The sequence below is a fragment of the Pelobates fuscus genome, chromosome 4 (assembly GCF_036172605.1).
Source record: "Pelobates fuscus isolate aPelFus1 chromosome 4, aPelFus1.pri, whole genome shotgun sequence".
Taxonomy (NCBI): domain Eukaryota; kingdom Metazoa; phylum Chordata; class Amphibia; order Anura; family Pelobatidae; genus Pelobates; species Pelobates fuscus.
The window spans coordinates 101048328-101071515 of NC_086320.1; the positions used below are offsets into that span (position 1 = coordinate 101048328).

The 23188-nt window shown below is 40.4% G+C and overlaps 1 protein-coding gene across 18 annotated transcripts in view; it reads right to left on the reverse strand.

Annotated features, from left to right (window-relative positions):
- DTNA (dystrobrevin alpha) overlaps window positions 1-23188 on the reverse strand; it is a 297949-nt gene that overhangs the window by 210942 nt on the left and 63819 nt on the right. For 10 of the 18 annotated variants that reach the window (XM_063451416.1, XM_063451414.1, XM_063451412.1 and 7 more), the window contains exon 1: window positions 11228-11397. The exons of 1 other annotated variant lie outside the window; for it this stretch is intronic. In XM_063451416.1, coding sequence (XP_063307486.1) covers window positions 11228-11244 — 17 coding nt within the window. In that variant the 5' untranslated portion in view covers window positions 11245-11397. Of the gene's footprint in view, window positions 1-11227; window positions 11402-23188 lie in introns of those variants that run through there. 7 more of the 18 variants (XM_063451411.1, XM_063451405.1, XM_063451419.1 and 4 more) reach the window with 3 other exon arrangements.

Here is a 23188-nt window from a genome sequence, read left to right on the forward strand (position 1 = left end):
GAGTCCGGCGCTAGAGAAAGGTAAGTGCTGAAGACACACACACTCTCACGAACAGATGCATACACACCAGCTAACAGACACACACATTTACTGACAGACACACTTAGCGACAGACATACATACACACTCACTTACAAAACATACACTCTCACTGACAAACACACACTCACTAACAGACATCAAACAGACTCACTAATACACACACAAACACACTCAGTAAGAGACACACAGTAACACACTTACTGACACTCACTAGCAGACACACTCACTGACACTCACTAGCAGACACACTCACTGACACTCACTAGCAGACACACTCACTGACACACTAGCAGACACACTCACTGACACTCACTAGCAGACAGACACTCACTGACACTCACTAGCAGACACACTCACTGACACACTAGCAGACACACTCACTGACACACTAGCAGACACACTCACTGACACTCACTAGCAGACAGACACTCACTGACACACTAGCAGACACACTCACTGACACACTAGCAGACACACTCACTGACACTCACTAGCAGACACACACTGACACTCACTAGCAGACACACACTGACACTCACTAGCAGACACACACTGACACTCACTAGCAGACACACACTGACACTCACTAGCAGACACACTCACTGACACACTAGCAGACACACTCACTGACACACTAGCAGACACTCACTGACACACTAGCAGACACACACTGACACTCACTAGCAGACACTCACTGACACTCACTAGCAGACACTCACTGACACTCACTAGCAGACACTCACTGACACTCACTAGCAGACACACTCACTGACACTCACTAGCAAACACACACACTGACACTCACTAGCAGACACACACACTGACACTCACTAGCAGACACACACACACACACACACACACTAACACTCACACTAACACATGTTTTTTTTTTAATTTAATCCCTCAGCCTCCTTACCTTTTTGGAGTGCTGAAGGGATTCCCTGGGGTCCAGTGGTGCTGCTGGGCTCCTGGGCTGGCTGGCTCCCTCCCTGGCTGGCTAGCTGGCTGGCTGTCTAGCTAGCTGGCTGGCTGGCTGGCTGACTTTCTGACTGGCTCCCGGGCGGGCGCGAGGGAGCACTCTCCCATGTGTGCTTCCTCTTCAGCTCCCTCGCGCACCGCGTAGGGATGCCGGCGCCGGAAGATGACCTTCCGGCTCCGGCATCCCTACGCGGTGTGCGAGGGAGCTGAAGAGGAAGCACACATGGGAGAGTGCTCCCTCGCGCGCCCGCAGAACCGGGCGCTCGGCCACGCTACAACAGGTCGTCGGTTGGAGGGGAGCGCAGTGTGCTTCCCTCCTTCCGGTCAGCCTGATTTTGCGCCCCCAGGGCCGGTGCGCCCTAAGGCGGCCACCTGGGCCGCCTTATGGTAGCGCCGGCCCTGCATACACCACACTTTTGCAAATCTTATAGATGTTCCCATAGAGTCCTAACATTCTACACAATATACCCTCTGGATCATGAGTTTCAGTTCTCACATTCCCCTAGATTTTAAACTGGTCAGTTACCAAAATCAACCAAGAGAGTCTCCATCTATAAAATAATAGTTTTTCTAACTATGTTTATAGTTAGTTTTAATTTATGTTCTGCCTAGTGGTTTGTGTAATGTAAAACACGCATATGCAATCTTAAACAAATTTTTAATATATTGACGTATTTTGTAGCATGATCACATGTCTTTAAAAAAAAAAAAAAAAAAAGTTCAATGTAATAAAAATAGAAGAGAGTGGATTCTGGATTCAAATATCCATTTACAATGTCCTAACATGAGCAAAGTATATATCAGCAGTACATAAACCGTGATGAAATAATGGACATGCATGCCATTATGGGGGGAAATAAAGACCAGATTTTACCTGGAATAAAAGAAAGAATTGATAATATTCTTCTGTTTCTGTTCTCAATTTATGTCTTTGGTAACACAGCGAACAATGAACATTATCCATATAAATATAGATAGTTTGAACAATGAGTGCTGGCTAACCTCTAAAATTCCAGAGAGGCAATGACAAACTGGACACAAATAGATTTCTCAATTCTTCAATTATTACCAAATTTATTTTCTTTCACACACTTTTACCCAACCAAACGCAAGCTATAATTTACTTTAAAGTTGACTACTGTACATTTAAATAAATATCCCAGCTAAAAACAAGCTCATATGAATGATAAGAGCATAAAACATGTCTAAACTGACACAGCCTTGCATACGATTATATTAAAACATATTTCACTTTCGTAAAAGCTCCCGTGTCTAGCACTCTCCCTAAAACAAACAACAGGTAGCCAAACAAACTCTGATTGGTTGCGGTTCTTGAATGTCTTCAATGTGCGAAATTTTATTCAGTTTGCGCTAGACTTCGATGCAGAATGTCTTTAAATAGGAAGGGATAAGAAGCACGTGTGTCACTTAAGTCATTAGGACACAGTTAAAAATTACAATCAATATCAAATTATTCGAGCATTGTACTAGAGAATATTTTTAATAACAAAAAATATATCATTGAAAACAAAGGGGCAATTGGGAATATCCTATATACAGTAAAACACATTTTATACAAGTGCATGTAAAAAAACAGACATCAAATTAATAAAGATATAGAACAGAGCACATATCAAACTAATTCAGAGAAAACTTACTGCAACATCCCTCTGCACAGCATAAGAAATGGATGTTGTACTTTGTACATTAAAGAAGAACCCTTCGGCTTTAAGGAATATGCTCCGACTTCTAACTTATTCTAAATGACCTTGTTGGGCTAACGTTATTATGAGTGTGAACTCATGGGAGTATGTATTTTGTGTTAGTAGGTCTAGGTAAAAAGTCCCCATGAGGTTAAAGTAAATTCTACTGAATGAAAGTACTTGCATTATCCGTTTATATCGGCATTACATTTTTACTTGAGGAGTATAATTGCTTTTGTTTTTTTACAATCTAGTTTATTCACCCAAGTAAACTTTTTTGACATGTTTAAGGTCGTGAAATGTAGCACTGTCAGTAAATCTGAGCATTCACATAATCCTAAAAATGAGCGACAAGGGTAAGGTGTACAGGGTAATGTGCTCAAAAGGTCATTTGAAAATTGATGCTACGAAGCTAGTAGTCATTTTTATTGATCAAGGTCAAACAACTGCCAAATAGATTTCAATAAGTTTTCGCAGTTGACCGGCTGCAACCTCCTTAAGACATCAAGTATTATTTATCTTACTTCTAACTCAGGAACAGGAAACTAAACTACTAGGATATGGTACCACCAAACATGCATTTAACACATGGCAACGTATCAGTATGCTCAGCCAAAGTCTTCATTGGTAATCAATTAAAAGGTACCTAGCTTTTAAAATAAATTATGCAGACAACTCAATAAAAAACATGGGTAAATATAGGTTTCAAAAATTAAAGCAAACAAGGATATGTGCGAGACCCTGTTCTACTCATTGCGATCACTGAGAAAAACGCACATATTGTCATAAATGTCTGAACGGCACAGGCTTACGGAATTTGTAGAACCTGTCAGCGGGTCAACTGCTGAAAACTGAAAGTAGTTTACTTAAAGGAACACTATAGTCACCTAAACAACTTTAGCTTAATTAAGCGGTTTTAGTGTATAGATCATGCCTCTCAGGTTTTACTGCTCAATTCACTACCATTTAGGAGTTAAATCACGTTGTTTCTATTTATGCAGCCATTGCCACACCTCCCCTGGCTATGATTGACAGAGCCTGCATGAAAAAAAAAAAAAACTGGTTTCACTTTCAATCCGCTGTAATTTACCTTAAACAATTTTATCTCCTGCTCTGTAAATTGAACTTTAAATCACATACAGGAGGCCCACTGCAGAGTCTAGCAAGCTATTAACATAGCAGGGGATAAGAAAATCTAAATTAAACAGAACTTGCAGTAAAGAAAGTATAAACTTTAGATGACTCTTTACAGGAAGTGTTTAGGAAGGCTGTGCACGTCACATGCAGGGAGGTGTGACTAGGGTTCATAAACAAAGTGATGTAACTCCTAAATGGCAGAGAATTGAGCAGTGAGTCTGCAGGGGCATGTTCTATACACCAAAACTGCTTCATTAAGCCAAAGTTGTTTTGATGACTATAATGTCCCTTTAATGGAAACTATAACTGTAGCTTCTCATGAAAAATGAACAGGAACAGTTGTAATATTATTGCCTAACTCCAAAATAAATAGAACAAGCCAGCTGCAATGTATTGCATAACTTGTTAATATTGTTACAATCCAGTGTGCATGGTTTTACCATGAATTAAGTCATTCCCAAATGATCATGGGAATTCAATAAAAATGGTATTTATGCTGGTTTTATGCTTCCTAGAAAAGAAAAGAAAAAATCTGCAGGCTCACGTTTTTAACTTGAATATCTGCTGTGTTCGTCTATCAGAAAGAATTACAGTTTAGAGAGAGAAAAAAAAAAAGGGTTTAGCTGACATTTTTGGCCTTATTTAATTAACGTGAAATGTGTCCCATTGCTCTGCTATCAGCTAAAAGCTACCATTATTGTGAGTGCTGCCATTTGGCAGATCACAGCATTCCCAGCAAGCTCAGACCACATTAAAACTGGTTCTAAGTCACATTAAATGCTGTGTTGCTTCAAGCTTTTCCACTCCACAAGGGAAATATTTTGTATTTGAATATGCATTATGAAAATGTTCCTAACTGTACGACGTAAGAGGACGCATCTTCTATATGATCATGTGTTAATAAAAACTAGCCCATTTATAGTGGAAAAATGATTGTATTCCAGTGTATTCTTTCCTACATTTAACGATCAATAATTTTTTTGCCCACACTAAAATTGGCTATATCTGGTGTGTGTCTTCCTGTTCGGAGATAGATTCATTCAGATAGCTAAAAGCAGGGTACCACCAGAGCCCGAATGGAGCTGGTAAGTGCTATGCAACCTGTTAATAAGAATTGCCGGGAATACAACGTGAATTGCACATTTGAGACCAAAACAGTCAGGCTGAAATAGCTATTTTATACTTAAAGGGACACTATAGTCACCAGAACAACTACAGCTTATTGAATTTGTTCTGGTGAGTAGAATCATTACCTTCAGGCTTTTTGCTGTAAACACTGTCTTTTCAGAGAAAATGCAGTGTTTACATTACAGCCTAGTGATAACTTCACTGGCCACTCCTGAGATCGTTGTCAATCTCAGTCAATCCTATGGGGAAGCACTGTGATTGGAGAAGGCTAAAACTTCTGATGATGTCAGCAGACTGCTTATTTTTCTGAGTCAAACAGCATGCAGAGTTACAACTTCAGGCTTGAATGCAGTAAGATTTTGCTATATTTATAGAGGCATGGCAGAGCCATGGGGGCTAGATGGTGTTTTTAACACTATAGGGTCATGAATACATGTTTGTGCTCCTGACTCTATAGTGATCCTTTAAATATGAAATTCACTTTGCCTTCCTGACAATTCCCACACTCGTTAATTACTGCTGTGCAGATGTGATGTGATATAAACACCACACATGCAAAGCTTCCTATAAATGGAATGCCAGCCAATGTGAGATTGAGATGAAGCACTAGAGTTTTATCCCTTTGAATGTATGCATCCATTGTGCAGCGCTACGGAATTTGCTGGCGCTATATAAATGCAAAAAAAATAATTATAATAATAATGTAGGTCCTGTCGAATCATTATGACATTTTAACACCTTTTTAAAGAGTTGCAATATTTCTGTTATTTAAATGCTCCTACAAATGTTAAAGGGACACTATAGTCACCACAACAACTATAGCTTATTGTATTTCTTATGGTGAGTATCATTACAGTCAGGCTTTTTGCAGTACACTGAAGAGAAAAAGCAGTGTTTAAATTACAGCCTAGGGATAACTCCACTGGCCACTCCTCAGATGGCCTTCCTGGGGCAGTGCTGCACAGTGTGCATTTCGTGTCTCCACCCTCTGCATGTAAACACTGAACTTTCCTCATAGAGATGCATTGATTCAATGCATGTCTATGAGGAGATGCCATTTGGCCAGTGCAGTGTTTGACTTATGCTGGCTCTGACACCGATTTGCCTCCTTGGCAATTTCAGCCAATTCAATCTATTGCTATGTGAAAGCATTTTCATTGGGATTAAGATCATCACTTCTGATGAGGTCATCCAAGGAGGCAGATCAGGGGCAGAGCCAGCAGCAGCAGGCTGGAGTAAAGGTAAGATTATTAATTTCACAATTTGGAATGTCTCTGTTCATACTTTTCTGATGATATTTTATTTTAAGGGATATACAATCCAGGCCTCCCAAACGTCTCTATTTCAGCAGACAGCTCCTAATTTATGTTAATTTCCTGCCACCCAGACTTGATTCCCTGGCGTTGCTTGAGAACACTCGAAGGTGTAGGTCAAGCACAGAATATGCGCTATGCTCAAGGCAATAGGACCATACAGAGAGTTTTGAAACACCGATCTCTGCATAGTTCACCTTCAATAGGCCGGCCTGCTGTGCAATTGTTCTATTACTTAAATGCTCCTGTAAATATAAGCAAAAGCAGCAAATGAATGGGTTTAGAATTCTGAATGTCTCTCCTGAAAACTACAGACAATATTTTTATTAAATGGATACATAGAACAGGGCCCCTAACTAGCCAGATTTCGGTGGTACAGTTCCAAATTAAGGAATTTTAGGTTCCTGTCCTACCAAGTTCTCTCTGCATGGTACACACTTAATAATTAGCAGTCAGCCTTACAAGCATTCACTCTGGGCTGACCTACTTATTCTTAAGGCAGATCCTTTGCGGTGCGCAAATGAAGCATTTCACATAACTGGCCTGACCCTTTCTGACTTTCCTACTTGCGTGCCACACTATGGGACACAGATGTTGCGGGGATATAATTATTAGCATTTATACAGAGCCAGCATATTCGACAGTGCTTTACAATTATAAAATGCAGGTATTTGACAACACATACCAGTAAGGCAATTTAGCAGTCACAAGGACTGGAATCAAGAAAACTTTCAATTCTCTTCCATATATGACCAAAATTCTAGATTAGCGCTAATTTCCTGTGACATAATAAAGTCGGTCATAATTTTCGTAAAGGTATGGCCATTTTTTAATACATTTAATAGACAGGACAACATTAATACAAAAATAATAAAAATTAAAAAAATATATATGTATTTAAAATTTACATTAATGATGCACTTGCATAGGTAGACTGCCCGTTTCTAAACAAGGAAGAGGCTCCACCAATCAGATTCCACTAAACTAAAGATCTGTTAAATCCGTAAATCCCTGTTTATGGGATAAGCAGTTCAGCCTCCAACTGTAATTCCACAGCCACCAATCAGATCTGAGGAAATGAACTGCTGAATAGGCTGAAAGCAGCCATACTACAGTAGAGCCATTCACAGTTTTGTGCACAGCTTAGGCTCCCTGATCATGCATATGGCATATGTTTAGATATGGTTTAGGCTCTCTCTGACAGTGGGAGAGATAAAATATGGAATTAGATCAATACAGGGCATTCTTCCACCTGCAAGCTTTCATGGATTTAATTGGGGTGGAGTTCAGGGATATCGTCACACACAACATATGTTCTATCCTGTGATTCCATTCATACACCCGGAACAATGGTAATTAAGGTGGAACTCTGCTATAAGTTTGTTCAAATCAAAGTTAAAGGGAAACTCCAGTGCCAGGAAAACGATCAGTTTTCCTGGCACTGGAGGGTCCCTCTCCCTCCCACCTCCCACTCCCCGGTTACGGAAGGGGTGAAAACCCCTTCAGTCACTTACCTGAGGCAGCGGCGATGTCCCTTGCCGCTGTCTCCTCCTCCGCGACGCTCCTCCTCTCCATTGCGTTGGCCGGTGGGCAAGACTGATCCCGCCAACCGGCTGAGGAGACCTAATGCGCATGCACGGCAATGCCGCGCATGCGCATTAGCGCTCCCCATAGGAAAGCATTGAAAAATAATTTAAATTCTTTCCTATGGGGAAATGATCGACGCAGGAGGTCCTCACACAGCGTGAGGACGTCCAGCGACGCTCTAGCACAGGTTTCCTGTGCTAGGAAGGAGGACGTTCCCTCTAGTGGCTGTCTAGCAGACAGCCACTAGAGGAGGAGTTAACCTTGCAAGGTAATTATTGCAGTTTATAAAAAACTGCAATAATTACACTTGCAGGGTTAGGAGTAGTGGGAGTTGGCACCCAGACCACTCCAATGGGCAGAAGTGGTCTGGGTGCCTGGAGTGTCCCTTTAAGTTGTTTTAAAAAAATAAAATAAAATATTAATAATTATAATAATAATTCTGGGCAGGAAAGAATGAGGAGGTGATAATTTTGAGTAAGAAAATACCAATTACCACCAAAAGCATTTATGTGAAAAAAAATCTTTTGAAAGCTCAGAAAAATTCCTAGAAAGTCAGATTTTAAATTGAAATTTCCAAGTGGATCACAGCTTTCAATAAAGACAAAATCTAAAAAAAAATTTAAAAATTCCATGCTGGCTTTTAGCTGCTTAAAGGAGAGTGGTTAGTAAATACATCCCCGGGTCTCGATTTGAAAACAAATCTACTAAAGAGACGTGCAGCTTTGGCACTCAAGTCATGATTAAACAACTTTATCCACGAACTGGTACGGTCACTATGGGCAGATCTTTGTAAGTTTCGATTAGCTTATGTTTTTGAAGAAAATCTCTATTTACACCTTTTTATCACTAAAGGGTATTTTGCACTATTTTGATAAATTATAATTTGTTAACCAACATTTAGATGGTAATTTTCTCTGGGGTTCAAAACCTAATATAATGTGCTACACACGCATGTTAATTGTGTCATGAATATTCAGGTGTATAACTACTGTTAAAATCACCAAAACAGGAACACTAACATGTTCCACAGCTCCCGCAGCCCTTTTTTCATTTACTTGATTCCAGTGTCGAGGTCCCTCAGCACTGGGCTTCGGTCTGTCTCCTCCGACATTATCTCAGAGGTTCGCCGAATGTGCATGCGTGACGAGCGCCACATGCACATTAGGCCTTCCCTATAACCATTGCTTTGGTTGTTTCACAGAGTCAAACTGTTTTACATTGCAGGGCTGAGAAGGACAAGGACAGTGCACCCAGACCACTTCAATCAGATTAAGTGGTCTGGGTGCTTATAATGTCCCTTTAAGTTCCTCTTATAATTATTTTTCTTCTCTATAATATTTAGACGAAAATTATATTTAATTTATTTTTAATTACAATAGACGTACCTTTTTTTCCTGCCACTCTATGGCACTTGGAGTCTGTATATGCAGCATGTCATTACATAAAGACACATGGAGAGAGAGCCTTTTGCCGCTGTGGTGTAACATCACCTCTGGCCGGAACTAGAGTTCCTGTTCTGTCTAATGTCAATTCTGTGCATAAATATCTGTTGTCAGCACACACTGCAAGTCCTCCCTTCAGCCCATGCTCGCTGACATCCCCCCCCTCCCGAGTCAAGTGAGAACGAAGGAGCATCAGGCTACCAGGAGAATTGGCGTACACGTAGTATACATTTTCGCATTATTTTTTTTATTTTCCTCTTTTGGGGGCAGGACATTATGGGTTACTCTGGCTAAAAACTGTTTTATAAAAAAAAAAAAAAAACATTTTTTGGTTGGAGTAATCCTTTGAGAAACCAACTCTTCCCCCCTATTACATTTCAGAAAGAAAAAAATCTGCAAGATTGGCAGTATACAAATCTCAAGAAAAATCCAAGTATTTGCAATAAACTTGTGTTTAATTACTAGATAAATGTGTATGCAGTGTCTTGCTCTGGTTCTGTGCTAGTGCATTTTTCTTACGTGTATTCACTCGCCAATGTCTAGTGCAGATTTTGGGCCCTGTATAAATGTGTTTGTGTTGTTAATGATAATTGTGCATGTGTGTGTGGTTAATTAAATAACTGGATATTTATGTAAGTGTAGCTAATTATGCATGTGTTATTTACAGACAAGGGGGTCTGGGTCTGGGTCTGGTATGGGTTAACCTTGCTGCAATTCCCGGTTTATGCACAAATTAAAACAGACAGTTTGAAGTTTAACGTTTTAGTTCATGTTTCAATGCACATATAAAACCAATGTGCTGGAGTACGGATCAAAACAAACAAACCTATATCATTTTTCCATAATATAGAAGTTGTGATTTAATAATTCCGTGATCTATAACCTTCCACCCCATCCCCTTGGTTTCCATAACACCTGCTACTACAATATGCATGGTTCTTTTATGCCAACACACAAACAATACTAAAATAACCAAGAGCAAACAACCAAAATGTTACACCCACACAAATGTCCACACTGTGTCTCGGCTGTCAAAAAAAAAAAAAAATGAGCAAATATTGTTTTAAAAACTGCATACATAACAGAACTCATTTGAAGATCTAAATTGCCTTGCAAATTGTAGCACAGCTTAGCGTTCATCGTCAACAGTGGGTTGTCCATATTCATAAAAGAAATGGTTGGCAAACATTGCCTTATTATCAACTAGTCTATTTACATGGACCTATCAGACTGTGATTAATTTTATTGGGAATCCATGATTGACTGTGTTTATTGTTAGGAATTACATGCATCAGACATTTCTATTCCCCTGTCTGCTGGTTTACAATTCTGTGCTCTGTAGGAAATAGTATATAGACAGACATAGGAGGCAAACGCTGATCTTACCAACTGATACATTATTAATAAGTGAATAGCTACAGTTGCTATGTAATTAAAGTGGAAGCAAATCTAACAGGAGATCACTTGGGTAGGTACACAATCACAATGCAGCTACCTAATAATACATAATAATCAGGTCTTTATCAAAGAACATTATTTCCCTAACTTTTGTAAAACTACAAATCCCATGATGCTTTGCCAACCTGCAGGTTGTAGTTCTAAAAACAAAGCTGGGATCTACCGATTAGCCCACTCCTGCTGTAAAATAATACACATAGTGTTTTGGACCTTCTAAATACACAGCACCTGCCCAAAATGTATGTATCTCATGGTCATTATCAACAGTGGCCATACATTTCCCATTAAAGAGAAACTCATAATAACAGCATAGATATTCACACAATTTCAATAGCAAGTCACTGTAATGATGCACAGTGGTCACTTTACAATAACTGTCAGCTACAACATCAAGCTGCCATTTTCTGGGTAGAAAGTTAGAAGAAATGCTTTAACTTACCCAACTGTTTGAACCATGACTGTGACAGAGACAGCTTTTCTCGTATATCCAGCAACCCCCACCAGTAACACACAAACAATAATGAATGTGTATGTTACCTCTTATGGTTTAATAAAAAGGTTCCACTAAAAGTCACAGATCAGACTGCACAGAGAGGAACATTGGATTTTGGCTGGAGATGCTAAATATTCTGTGTCTATGTTTAACTCACAAGTGATTCAGTTTCACATACCAGTGAAGTTCTGAAGACAGATGCCTTTGCACAGTCTACCAATCACACAGCGGCGGAGTACATTCCCCCCCAGCCCCCTCCCCCACCTCACCCTGTCTTCTCGGGGATATCTGACAAAATAATCGCTCAGCTGTCTCCAACCTATCTTAGGAGAATGAAAGGGGAGGCTTTCATTGATTGTCAGAGAGTAGGACCTGGAAAAAGGAAAACAAGGCTTTTCCATCATCTGATTGTGAGGAGGCAGAGCTGCAGTTTACTTGGGGAGTTCAAATTTGCTGTAGAACGTGTAACATTCCATCCTAACATTCTACTGTTACTAGGGACTAAGGGCTGGCCGTGCGATCAGTGTCACAGGATCCCAACGTAGCACAAAGGAATCCCATTGGATCTCACACAGACTCTACGTCTCAAACTACAAATCATGTTCATAAATGGGGCTATGGTGATTAAAGTTTTTTTTTTTTTACATTTTTCTTTTAAAGTTTTCAAACTAGTAAATTGTAGAAAATATCTAAAAAGTCCAAAGGAAATCTCCAAATTATGAAAAACAAACTGATCATGAAAAAGAAAGGTTATAAAGAAATAAATACACACTTTTATTCCTCACATCAGCGGTTGCTTTTTTTATGGGGTGAAAATCTTTTCCAGCAATGATTAAAATTAGGTTGTTACACCCAAGCAACAAATGTGGAATTTCTCACAAAACTCATTTAACAAAAAATAACTAAGAAACTCATTAATTCCCAGACACAGCGTTAAAATCTGTTGTATTACTGGTGCCTGATATCTGATGTTATCCCAACATCCACACAAAGCAATACTGTTGTTGATAGTGCCAATAGTGTGATACATTAATATAATACCGATGATATGATGCAATGGCGTTATTTTAAATACTGTATCATATTGTTGGCACTATTAAATATAGTTTTTGGTTGTCACAGAGAGCACACTGCAACCACTTTCAATGATGAGGCTTTGAGCTGTCAGAGTTCTAATTCTCAGTTTCAAGCTGCCCATATTGATTTTGGATTGGAGATTAAAGAGCTGGACTTGGTCCTCATGTAATAGGAGTTGTGGAGAAAACAACTTTGTTACTTAGGTAACTTGTGAGATTGCAGGTCACACCAGATGCATACATAAAGTATTTGTGTCACCTGGGGTGACAAAAGCCATTCCACCTAAATGGAAGAGGGTCTACTGTGCTGGGGGATAGGATGGCTAGAAGGTTGAAGTTGATTTTAAACTAGTAGTAGAGGGGAGTTCATGGCAATCTAGAAAATGGAGATAGGATAGAAAGGTGATGGGTTTTAGCTCAGTATAAGGGTGGTGGAGATGGGGGGAACGGGCAAGCTCAGAACAGAGAAGGTATGTAATATTGATAAAATTCACAAAAAGTACAAATGACTCATGATAATATTAAATGTATGCTTACTAATGAAAGGAGCCTATGTAACAAAATGGGGGAACTAGAAGCAATAGCCTACACTAAACAATATGAAATAATAGGCATAACAGAAACATGGTGGGATGAGACACATGACTTGGCAGTTAATTTAAATGGGTACACGTTGTTTAGGAAGGATAGAAAAAACAAGAAGGGTGGTGGGGTATGTTTGTATGTCAACCATGAGTTAAAGTCAAATCTTAGGCATGTGAAGTGTGACGGGGAAAATGTGGAGGCTTTATGGGTAGATATCTGCTTGGGGCAAACAAAGCAAAATCAATTATTGGTTGGGATATGTTATAAACCACCTAATGTAAATATTATTGAGGAAGAACAGCTGTTAGAGAAAATTGGGAAAGCTGCAAATCTGGGTAACACGTTAATTATTGGAGATTTTAATTACCCAGACATAAATTGGGATAGAGGGACTAGTACTTCAGCAAGGGGAATCAGGTTTTTGAATGTGTTACATGAAATCTTCATGTCACAACTGGTACAAGCACCAACTAGAAAGGAAGCTTGTCTGGATCTCATTATAACAAACAATGTTGATCTTTTTTACCAACATTCAAGTAGGGGAACATTTGTTAAAAATAGTTATCACAATATAGTAATTTTTTAAAATAAACTCAAAAAAGCAAAAGCATGTGGGGTATACTAAAACGTATCATTTAAAAAAAAAGCCAATTTCAATAAGATTAGGGCAGCTCTACAACATATCGACTGGCATAAACTCCTTAGTGAACAAAACCACTGAGGATAAATGGAAACTATTAAAACAAATATTAGAAAGGTACATTTCTCAGTTTGTACCACTGGGTAATAAATATAAAAAAACAAATTGAAACCAATGTGGCTTAGTAGAGAAGTAAAACAAGAGATTAAACATAAGAAAAGGGCATTTAAAGCATTTAAACCGGACAAATCATAGGCATCCTATATAAGATATAAGGAAGCCAAGAATGCATGCAACAAGGCAATTAAAGTGGCTAAACTAGAAAATGAGAAATTTATAGCCAAAGAATGCAAAACCATCCCCCAAATTTTTTTCAAGTACATCAATTCTAAAATAAAAATAAAATAAAAACTGAAAGTTTGGGTACACTGGAATCAGGGATAGGTCTGTTAGTTAATAAAGACCACGGAAGGGCAGACATTTTAAATAACTATTTTTCTTCAGTATATATTAATGAGAATTCTATGGCAAGCGATATACAAATGATTGCTGGAAAAAAACTTGCAGATAACTTGTGATTGGATAACTTGAGACAAGGTGCTACAGCAGTTAAAGAAAATTAATGTAAATAAAGCTCCAGGGCCGGACGGTATTCACCCATGAGTACTTAAGGAGCTAAGTGGGTAAATAAGGGAACTGTATTCAATCTTTCAAGATTCTTTTGTTTCAGGTATTGTATTGGAGGAAGGCAGTTGTCGTTCCTATATTTAAAAAGGGTTCAAAATCTTTGCCTGGAAATTATAGACCTGTGAGCTTAACCTCTGTGACTGGAAAAAACATTTGAATGGCTATTAAGGGATAATATTCAGGAATTCATTAGGAAGAACTTTGTTATTAGCAATAGTCACCATGGTTTTATGATACATAGGTCATGTTAAACTAACCTAATTGCATTCTACAAAGAAGTAAGTAGAAGTATAAATCAGGGTGTTGCAGTGGATATGATCTACTTGGATTTTGCTAAGGCATTTGATACGGTTCCTCACAATAAGTTAGTCTTCAAACTAAAAGAAATTGGTCTAGATGAATATTCTTGTTCTTGGGTAGAACATTGGCTTAAGGATAGAGTACAACGAGTTGTCATTAATGGTAAATTTTCAAGCTGGACAAAAGTGGTAAGTGGTGTCCCTTAGGGTTCTGTTTTGGGACCACTTCTATTTAACATATTTATAAATGATCTTGCAATAGGCACTGAAAACCATGTTTTAGTGTTTGCAGATGACACAAAACTTTGTAAAGTAATACAATGTGAGCAGGATATTGCTTTGCTGCAGAGGGATTTATATAGATTGGGGACTAGGCACTAAAATGGCAGATTACATTTATTGTAGAGAAATGCAAAGTTATGCACTTCGGGTCAAGAATGCACAAGCAACTTACACCTTAAATGGTTGTGAATTAGGGATAACCACTGATGAGAAGGATTTGAGAATTGTTATAGACAACAAATTAGGTAGCAATATGCAATGTCAATCTGCAGTTGCTAAAGCCAGTAAGGTTTTGTCATGTATAAATAGGGGCATAAATTCTCGGGATAAAAATATAATTTTGCCTCTTTATAAATCACTGGTAAGACCACATCTTGAATATGCTGTGCAATTTTGGGAACCTGTTCTAAAGAGAGATACCATGGCACTAGAAAAAGTGCAGAGAGGAGCTACAAAATTGATAAAAGGAATGGAAGAAAGTTACAAAGAAAGGTTAAAAAATGTATATCTCTTTCGTTTGGAAAAAACGCGCCTCAGAGGGGATATGATAACATTATACAAATATATTCGGGGCCAGTACAAACTATTGTCTGTAAATCTATTCATAAATAAGGCTATACATAGGACACAAGTTCACGCATTTAGGCTTGAAGAAAGCAGATTTAATCTAAGGCTTTTTTTTACAGTAAGAATAAGGATGTGGAATACTCTGCCCAAAGAGGTGGTTTTATCAGAGTCCATACAGATGTTTAAACAGCAACTGGATAAATACTTCCAAAAACATAACATACAGGGATATAATTTCTAATTAGTGGGGTAATAGCTGCTTGATCCAAGGAGATACCGGACTGCCATTTTGGGGTCAACAAGGATTTTTTTCCCTAGTTTGTTGCGAAATTGGAAATGCTTCAGATTGGGTTTTTTGCCTTTTGGATCAACAGCAACAACATATGTGAGGAAGGCTGAACTTGATGGACACAAGTCTCTTTTCAGGTATGTAACTATGAGGTAGGCAACATCCTCCAGCTTACTTCTGGTTGGTGTTAACTTGAGCTGAAATTGGCAATAAACTCCAATAATCAATGAAAAGAAGGTGAAGTCCAGGCACCCAATGGTTGGTAATGAGCAGTTTTATTCAGTCAAGGAGCAGAACAATGTTTTGATCGTACAATCAGACCTTTTAAGGTAAATAAAGCCACATAATGGACTGTTCACCAGGCATTGCATCAGTGCTACTCTATGCGTATTTGCCCCAGTAGGAACTAAGCTTCACAAGGTTGTGTTGAATAAAATATGATGTAATTATTCTTGCTTATAGCTTCACTTTAAATACCTCTTTATTTGTTGTTTAATTCATATAGTCAAAATCATTTTCCTTCTGAGCACCTGGCAAATGCTTTATTTTATTACCATGTAAAACAGTTCTTTACCGTTTACATACGGAAACATTGATGCTTTTTTCACGTAGGAGTCATTTGTTGTAGCACATGTGAATCCTGGAAATCCAAACTAAAAACACTGGTTAAAATTAACTCCCATGTGAGACTAGTCATGGTCTATTTTTATCATGCAGAAAAATACACACAGCTATGCGAGATGTATTAGAAGTATACATTTTACATTTTTTTTGGTAGAGTTAATACATTTCATAATAAAATTGTGAAAAATTCACTGTTCAGATAACTTATTATGTAAAATATTTAATTGCACGTGTGCTCAATGCCTTGCAAAGTGTTAGAAAAGCTATACAGTTTGAAAAAAAGCTTTGCAGGCCCCCCAAAAGATAATTTTTTTGATGTGACAGTCCTAATTTTGAGTTTCTGTCCCAATTTAGTTCACTGGTCTCCCACATCTGGGGATACAAGATAGCTGTCATTGGGCAGCACAGTGCAAGTGCCATTAGCTGCTCTCATGCTGTTTGGGGGCACTAAAACCATGCAGAGAGCGCTTTACTAGCACTCTCTACATGGTTCTACAAGCTGGGGCCGGCCAAATATGACTTATGTCCTTCTGTCAACATTGATGTCCCTGGTGACATGAGTCGTATCACTGCCCATGCCCTATCAGGCCAGCTCATCATTCTGATTGCATATCTTTCAATTTTGGATGGTATGGATTTGAAAAGCCCTACTGTAATCAGGGCTGGCCTATATGTTGTCTATAAGGCAACACTTTTAAAGGGCAGAACTTCAGATATTAAGAGGGCAGTAGATTCAGGTAAAATCCCCCAAAAATAAGTGTGTTCGTGTGTGTGGGTATAACTCAGGGGAGATGCTAGGTGGAGAAGAGCTTCAGCCAAAAGGAAAATGTATATGTCCACATATATAAAAGTAAACCTCTCCTAGAATCAAGACCAACACCTTGCCTAGGTCCAACCCTAAACCTAACATGTTCTATGAAGCGCTTTGTGGCAACAAATCTTTGAATGAAGCCCGGTTATTACATAAACCTATATTTATAAACCCCAAACCTGCTGTATTAACCCCAAACCATGCTGTAGTAATCCTGCACACCATGGCATTAAAAACTCACAGTACCCACAGTAATACCCCACACCGTATTAGTTAATTAGCTCTAAATCCTGTGCATTACAGTATTACTGTTATATTACTGTTACAAACTGTGTAATTAGAGGTGTTTATGTCTCAGTATTACAGGGATCCTAGGGCTAATATACAAATTACACCCGGGCGTATGCATGTATGAATGAGTGAGTGCCTGTATGTGTAAATTTATGTGTGTTAAAAAGTAGATGTATCTGTGATTAGTTTTATATATATTTATTTTATCTATGTTGATTCGTGATCGATGAATTTAGTATGAGAATTTAAGATATGTGCGGCTAACCCCCTCCCCCCTGAAACATGAGGGTACTCACACAAATAAAAACTACACATCTTTTGTTCTTGCCCAACCAAGACATCCTTCTGGAACAACATCCAAACTCTGATCAAATCCACTACTTGTTACCAACTCAACCCCTCACACTGGAAATATTCTTGCATGATATTTTTTTCGCTGTGAATCTTAGGTCTAAAAAATAATTCCTGCTTCATATCTTGATTGTGGCTGATACAAGGATTACCCAAAAATAGAAATCCACACACCTCCCACTTGCAAATGCTGTTTGTGACCACCTACATACAAACTAAACAATATGATGAAAACTCTTACTAACACTCAGGCAAGCTGAAAATCTTTCAGAATATTTTTAAAAATATATATATTTTTTTTTTCTTTACTCACCTCTTGGCATTCTCTGCCTTGGGTCCCCTATGACTCTATTCCTTCTCCCTCTCCATCCCTCCTTTTGTCTCTTAAACTCCTTTAAATTGATACTAAAGTGCCAGGAATACAAAGTTTTATTCCTGGCACTATAGCTCCCTCTGCTTCCCCCCTCCCTCGCAATTAGCTCATCATCCATGCCAACCTTTTCCTGGTTTTAGGTGTAGTCCATGTATCGAGCACATTTTGTATTCCTATCCCATACACCGTCTACAAGGGCTTGACAAATTTAATTGGAATCTAGAAGCCAGCTAAAAAAGTTAGGAGTAAAGTTTTTCAACATCAAAAATACCATTCTGATGGACACTATAGTCACCAGAACTAGAGTCTATATCCTGTCCCTGCACGCTTTTCAATGTAAACACTGACTTTTCATAGAAAAGGCAGTGTTTACATTGCTGCCTAGTAACACCTCTAGAGGTGCTTCCTGGGCCAGTGTTGCACAGTGTGCACTACCTACATTCAGCATGACTCAAATCTACCTGTAGAGATACATTTATTTAATGCATCTTCATGAGGAGATGCTGATTGGTGCAGGATTTGTATATTAGCGCACATGCGTAATAGCCTTACATTGCTTTCCTAAGGGCAAGCATTGGATTGGCTCAGATCAAGATTAATGATCTCAGCCATGGAGGCGGAAACAGCCACAGTGAGTCCGGAATGGCGTGGGAAAAAAAAGAGGAGAGTAAAAACACCTTTCCCACGTGGTTGAAAGGGGGGACAGTCACGTTAACACACAGTCACTGACAGACACACAGACATGCTGATTTGACACACACTAAAAACACACACTCACGGACATCAGGGCAGTCTTTAGTAGTGATTGGACCCTGGGAAAACGCTTGCTTGGGCTCTGTGGATCCTGCCCCCTACACGGCATGCAATCATGCCCTCCAACCACTCTCCCCTCACAACAAAAACACACACATATATATGTATACACCCATACACATATACAGAAATAAATAAATATGTATATATATATATATATATATATATGCGCCGGGAGCTGTATATGTTGGCTGGGGGACTGTATATATGCTGGGAGGCTGTATATGTACTGGGGGTTGTAAAAAAATATGATGGTGGGGACTGTATATGGGCTGGGGGGGCTGTATAAAATGTGGGGGGCTGTACATGTACTGGGGGGTTGTAAAAAATATGTTGGTGGGGATTATATATGTGCTGGGAGCTATATAAAATATATGTGGGGCTATATATGTGTTAGGGGGGACTGTATATGTGCTGGGGGGATTGTAAATATTTATATAAGTGTTTATATGCTCTATATGGGGGGGGGGGCTGTGTAGGTGGCTTGGGGTGCCGGAGGGGAGGCTTTGTGGGTGGCTGGGGGTGCCGGAGGGCATGCTGTGTGGGTGGCTGTGTAGCTGGCCGGCGGGGGGCTACACATACCTGTGTCCTGAGGCTGTGTACAACACGCGTTGGCTGCATGCATGGGAGGGAGGTGGAGACTGCCAGCGCAGTCACAGTGAGACCGTAGCGTGACGGTCTCTGTGCGAGACGTCACGCCACACGCATGAGAGGTGCAGAGTGATTGCTGACGGGCGACCCGGCGTAAGCGCTGAACGTGATCGTAAAAAAATATTGCCTGCCTGCATGCTGATTCTGGGTGACAATTTAGACCATCATAAAAAGCATTTACAGATAAAACAACCTCCATTCCTACCAGCATCAATATTACTAAAGCACATGTCAATTCAAGCCTCAACTTATACTTCGGCACATGAGGTCAAGCCACAGCCGACACATGGACCATACAAATAAGTTTCCCCAACAGAGGATAGCTAGAAAATAAGCATGTGCCCTGACACCAATTGTAGAGTAAGACAGTTAAAAGAGTACATGCAAGCTACAGTACAGTGCAAAGGAACTTTGGGTACACTAAACTCAAACATCACATGCACGCCAATACATCTACCTGCGTGATATGGCAAGATTAATACAGAGAATCTCAAAGTTAACATGCTCTGGATAATACGCAAGAAACAAAAAAAGTTAAAAAACAAACAAAAGAAAAACGCATAGAAAGGAAAAAGTCTCTAAAAAAGAAAAAGAACGTTAATAAAAAGAGTCTGCATAAGGCCCCCTTGTAGGGCACTCGAAAGCCTGTCAGTCTACAGGACATAGAGTCCACAAACCAGCACCTGCACCTTTACTGTACCACCAGAGCTCCGGTAGGGCAGAATATAAGACACTGTATGTAGCGCAGACTGAAAATGGTGGGGAGACAGGTGGTGGGAGAAATGAGGGAGAGGCACAAGTAGTGAGATGTATTTGGAGCGTATAAGTGATGGGTGCAGTTATAGCAAAGAATGACAGACACCAGTGAGGGAAGGGTGGTTGACAGACAAGCAGGAAAATGGATGACATAGAGAAGTGGGGTGCAGAGACAAACATGGGAAGGAGATGGGGAGAGACGCAGTGGGTGGGTGCATGATGGAGATATTACACCTCCATTATACTAATGTGGTTAGATTCCCTCCAATTAGCTTTATAATTATTTGTCACCTGGCTGCTTGTGCTGCCAGTGGGCAAATGGTTAAAAAAAAAATAGAAAACATTTATTAACAAATCTTAGTCTTCGAAATCCAAGGGGGCCATTTATCAGGACATATCTGCCCCATACATTTTATGAAAACATCTCTTCTGATATTTTCAGTGTAAAGCATAAGCATCACTTTCAATATTGGAACCAATAGTAATCAGCTCCACTTAAAACTTTAACAGCGGGGGCGGTGCCTAACGATTGACGAGGACGGTCGCATGCTCGATGAGCTCTAGGCCGCGATACGAGAAAAACCCTCCATCCACGTACCTAACCGGGCAAAATTTGTCTCTGGGGGACCCCATCCGACAAAAACCATAATGGGGCGAAAAACAAAAAAGCTCAGACCTGAACGCCCCACGCCGGGCATGGATATAGGCGAACTCTGGCGGCAGGCCCGCAGCGCCTCAGGCTCCAATATGGCATCTCTGCATGGCGGGTGCTCTGTTTTTTCTAAGAAGACATCAGACGAAGGCGAGGAGGCACTCTCTCCGGGTCACCCTCAGCCACCGCCGGCCAAACCCAAGCCTCCACCACCGGCCAAGGCCCCCACGCCAGAGAGCATGGAGGCCATCAGAGAGCTCATGGCGGAGCATCACACCAAGATTTCGGCAGATGTCGCCTCGATCAAAGATGCACTGCAGGGCTTGACAGGCCGTATTGGGACCGTGGAAGCCTCCATGGCCACTCACAACACCCAAATCCAAACGCTGCAGCAAGAGGTCCAGGAACTGAAAGCGCTAGCAGGGCAGACCGATCTAAAGTTTGCTGCGCTTGAAAACAAACACCGCATGAGACACCTCAAGATCAGGGGCATCTGCTAAGACATACCTGATACCGAACTCCCTCATCTCACCAGGCGGCTTCTTACAGCTATGCTGAACCCAAAAGTAGCCAAAGCAGTGATGATCGACAGAGTGTTCCGCATTCCAAAGCCCGCTAGGGCTCCGGCCTCAGCCACGCGGGATGTAATTATACAGTTCCAGGCATACAAAGATAGAACAGCGGTACTGGCAACGACTAGAGACCAGCCATCCTACCTCTTCGAGAACATGTCTCTATCCTTCTACCCTGACTTGTCAGGAACGACACTGGCGTGGAGGCGATCCCTACAACACCTGACATCCCTCCTGCGAACGCATCACATCAGGTACCGCTGGGGGCCAGCACATACCCTACTGATCACCAAGGGCGACACCGCACTTACAGTACGAAGCATGCAGGAGGCACCAGCGACACTGCGAGAGTTACATCTCCCGGCGGACCCTCTAGCGGTCACGACGCCAGCAGACAGACACCTGAATCCACCGACTTGGAGCACAGCAGACGCGGCGGAATTCATCCCCAGGAGGCAAGCCGGAGTTTCTAAAGCCAAGACCGCCATCTGAAGAGACTGGGACTGTGTGACATATTATCGGGACATTGCCCTCACGAAATGCCTCGACGCACACAATGACAAACCGGAGAGCTGTAGCCCCACTTTGCGGATGGCCGCACTCCCCAGCCCAACGACAACCACGCACTAGCGCCCGGCCCCACTATTGGAGCTGAATTGACTCCTCACATTCCCACCGCTACGCAGGCTCCCCAAGCTAACCTTTATACCCAGCAGCTTAGCACAGGAACAGATATCTGTTCCCTCCTAGTTCCCATAAAGCAAACACCTTCCACCGCCCTCCATATCCATGCCCATGAATTTCTTACAAACGTGTACACTTTACGGCCTCGCTGCAACAAGCGATATCACAAGGTTCAACGTTTAGCATCTTTGTTTTGTTTTCTTTACTTATAACCTATTTTCATCCAAGCCTCTCTTGTAAATTAACAATTTAGTGAACAAATAGTTAGACTATGCTTGTGCGACATAACCAGAATGACACTTAAGGTTACCCACAGGTAGTTGTCTAGATACACCAGTGAATTTACCTTCCAGCCCAGTACAAGTGTTAAATGTTGGAACCTCTAAGGTGCGCTGAAACAGACGAGTTATTAAGCAGCCTGTTTATTGTAGTTAGTTTACTCACTACTGCCTAACCTATCACTATGCTTTTCAAAAATGTGTGCACTTACTCTAGGCCACTGTTTTACTCTTGTATGTTACCATATAAGTACACGCTGTTGTGGCGTATGTCAATTGTATGTACTAGCTTGCACACCAAAAATAAAGAATTTAAAAAAAAAAAAAACTTTAACAGCCGTAACTTTAGTGATCCAAACCAGCAAAAGGCGCTAACAAACTGCCAGTATAGCGTATCGGTACTACGAAGTCACGGCCTTAGTTAGTTATCCAAATAATTAGAGAAAGAGAGAGAGAGATACAAACACAAATATTAACAAGACAACTGAAAGAATGTGTAGTCTAAATATCTCTAAAATGAATGTAAAAATAATAATCTGAAATGAATTTGGTGCCGGAATGTCTGTGTACTTGGGATTCATCACTCATTCAGTAACCATGTAATCTCCACTGCCTGGTGTCAGCTG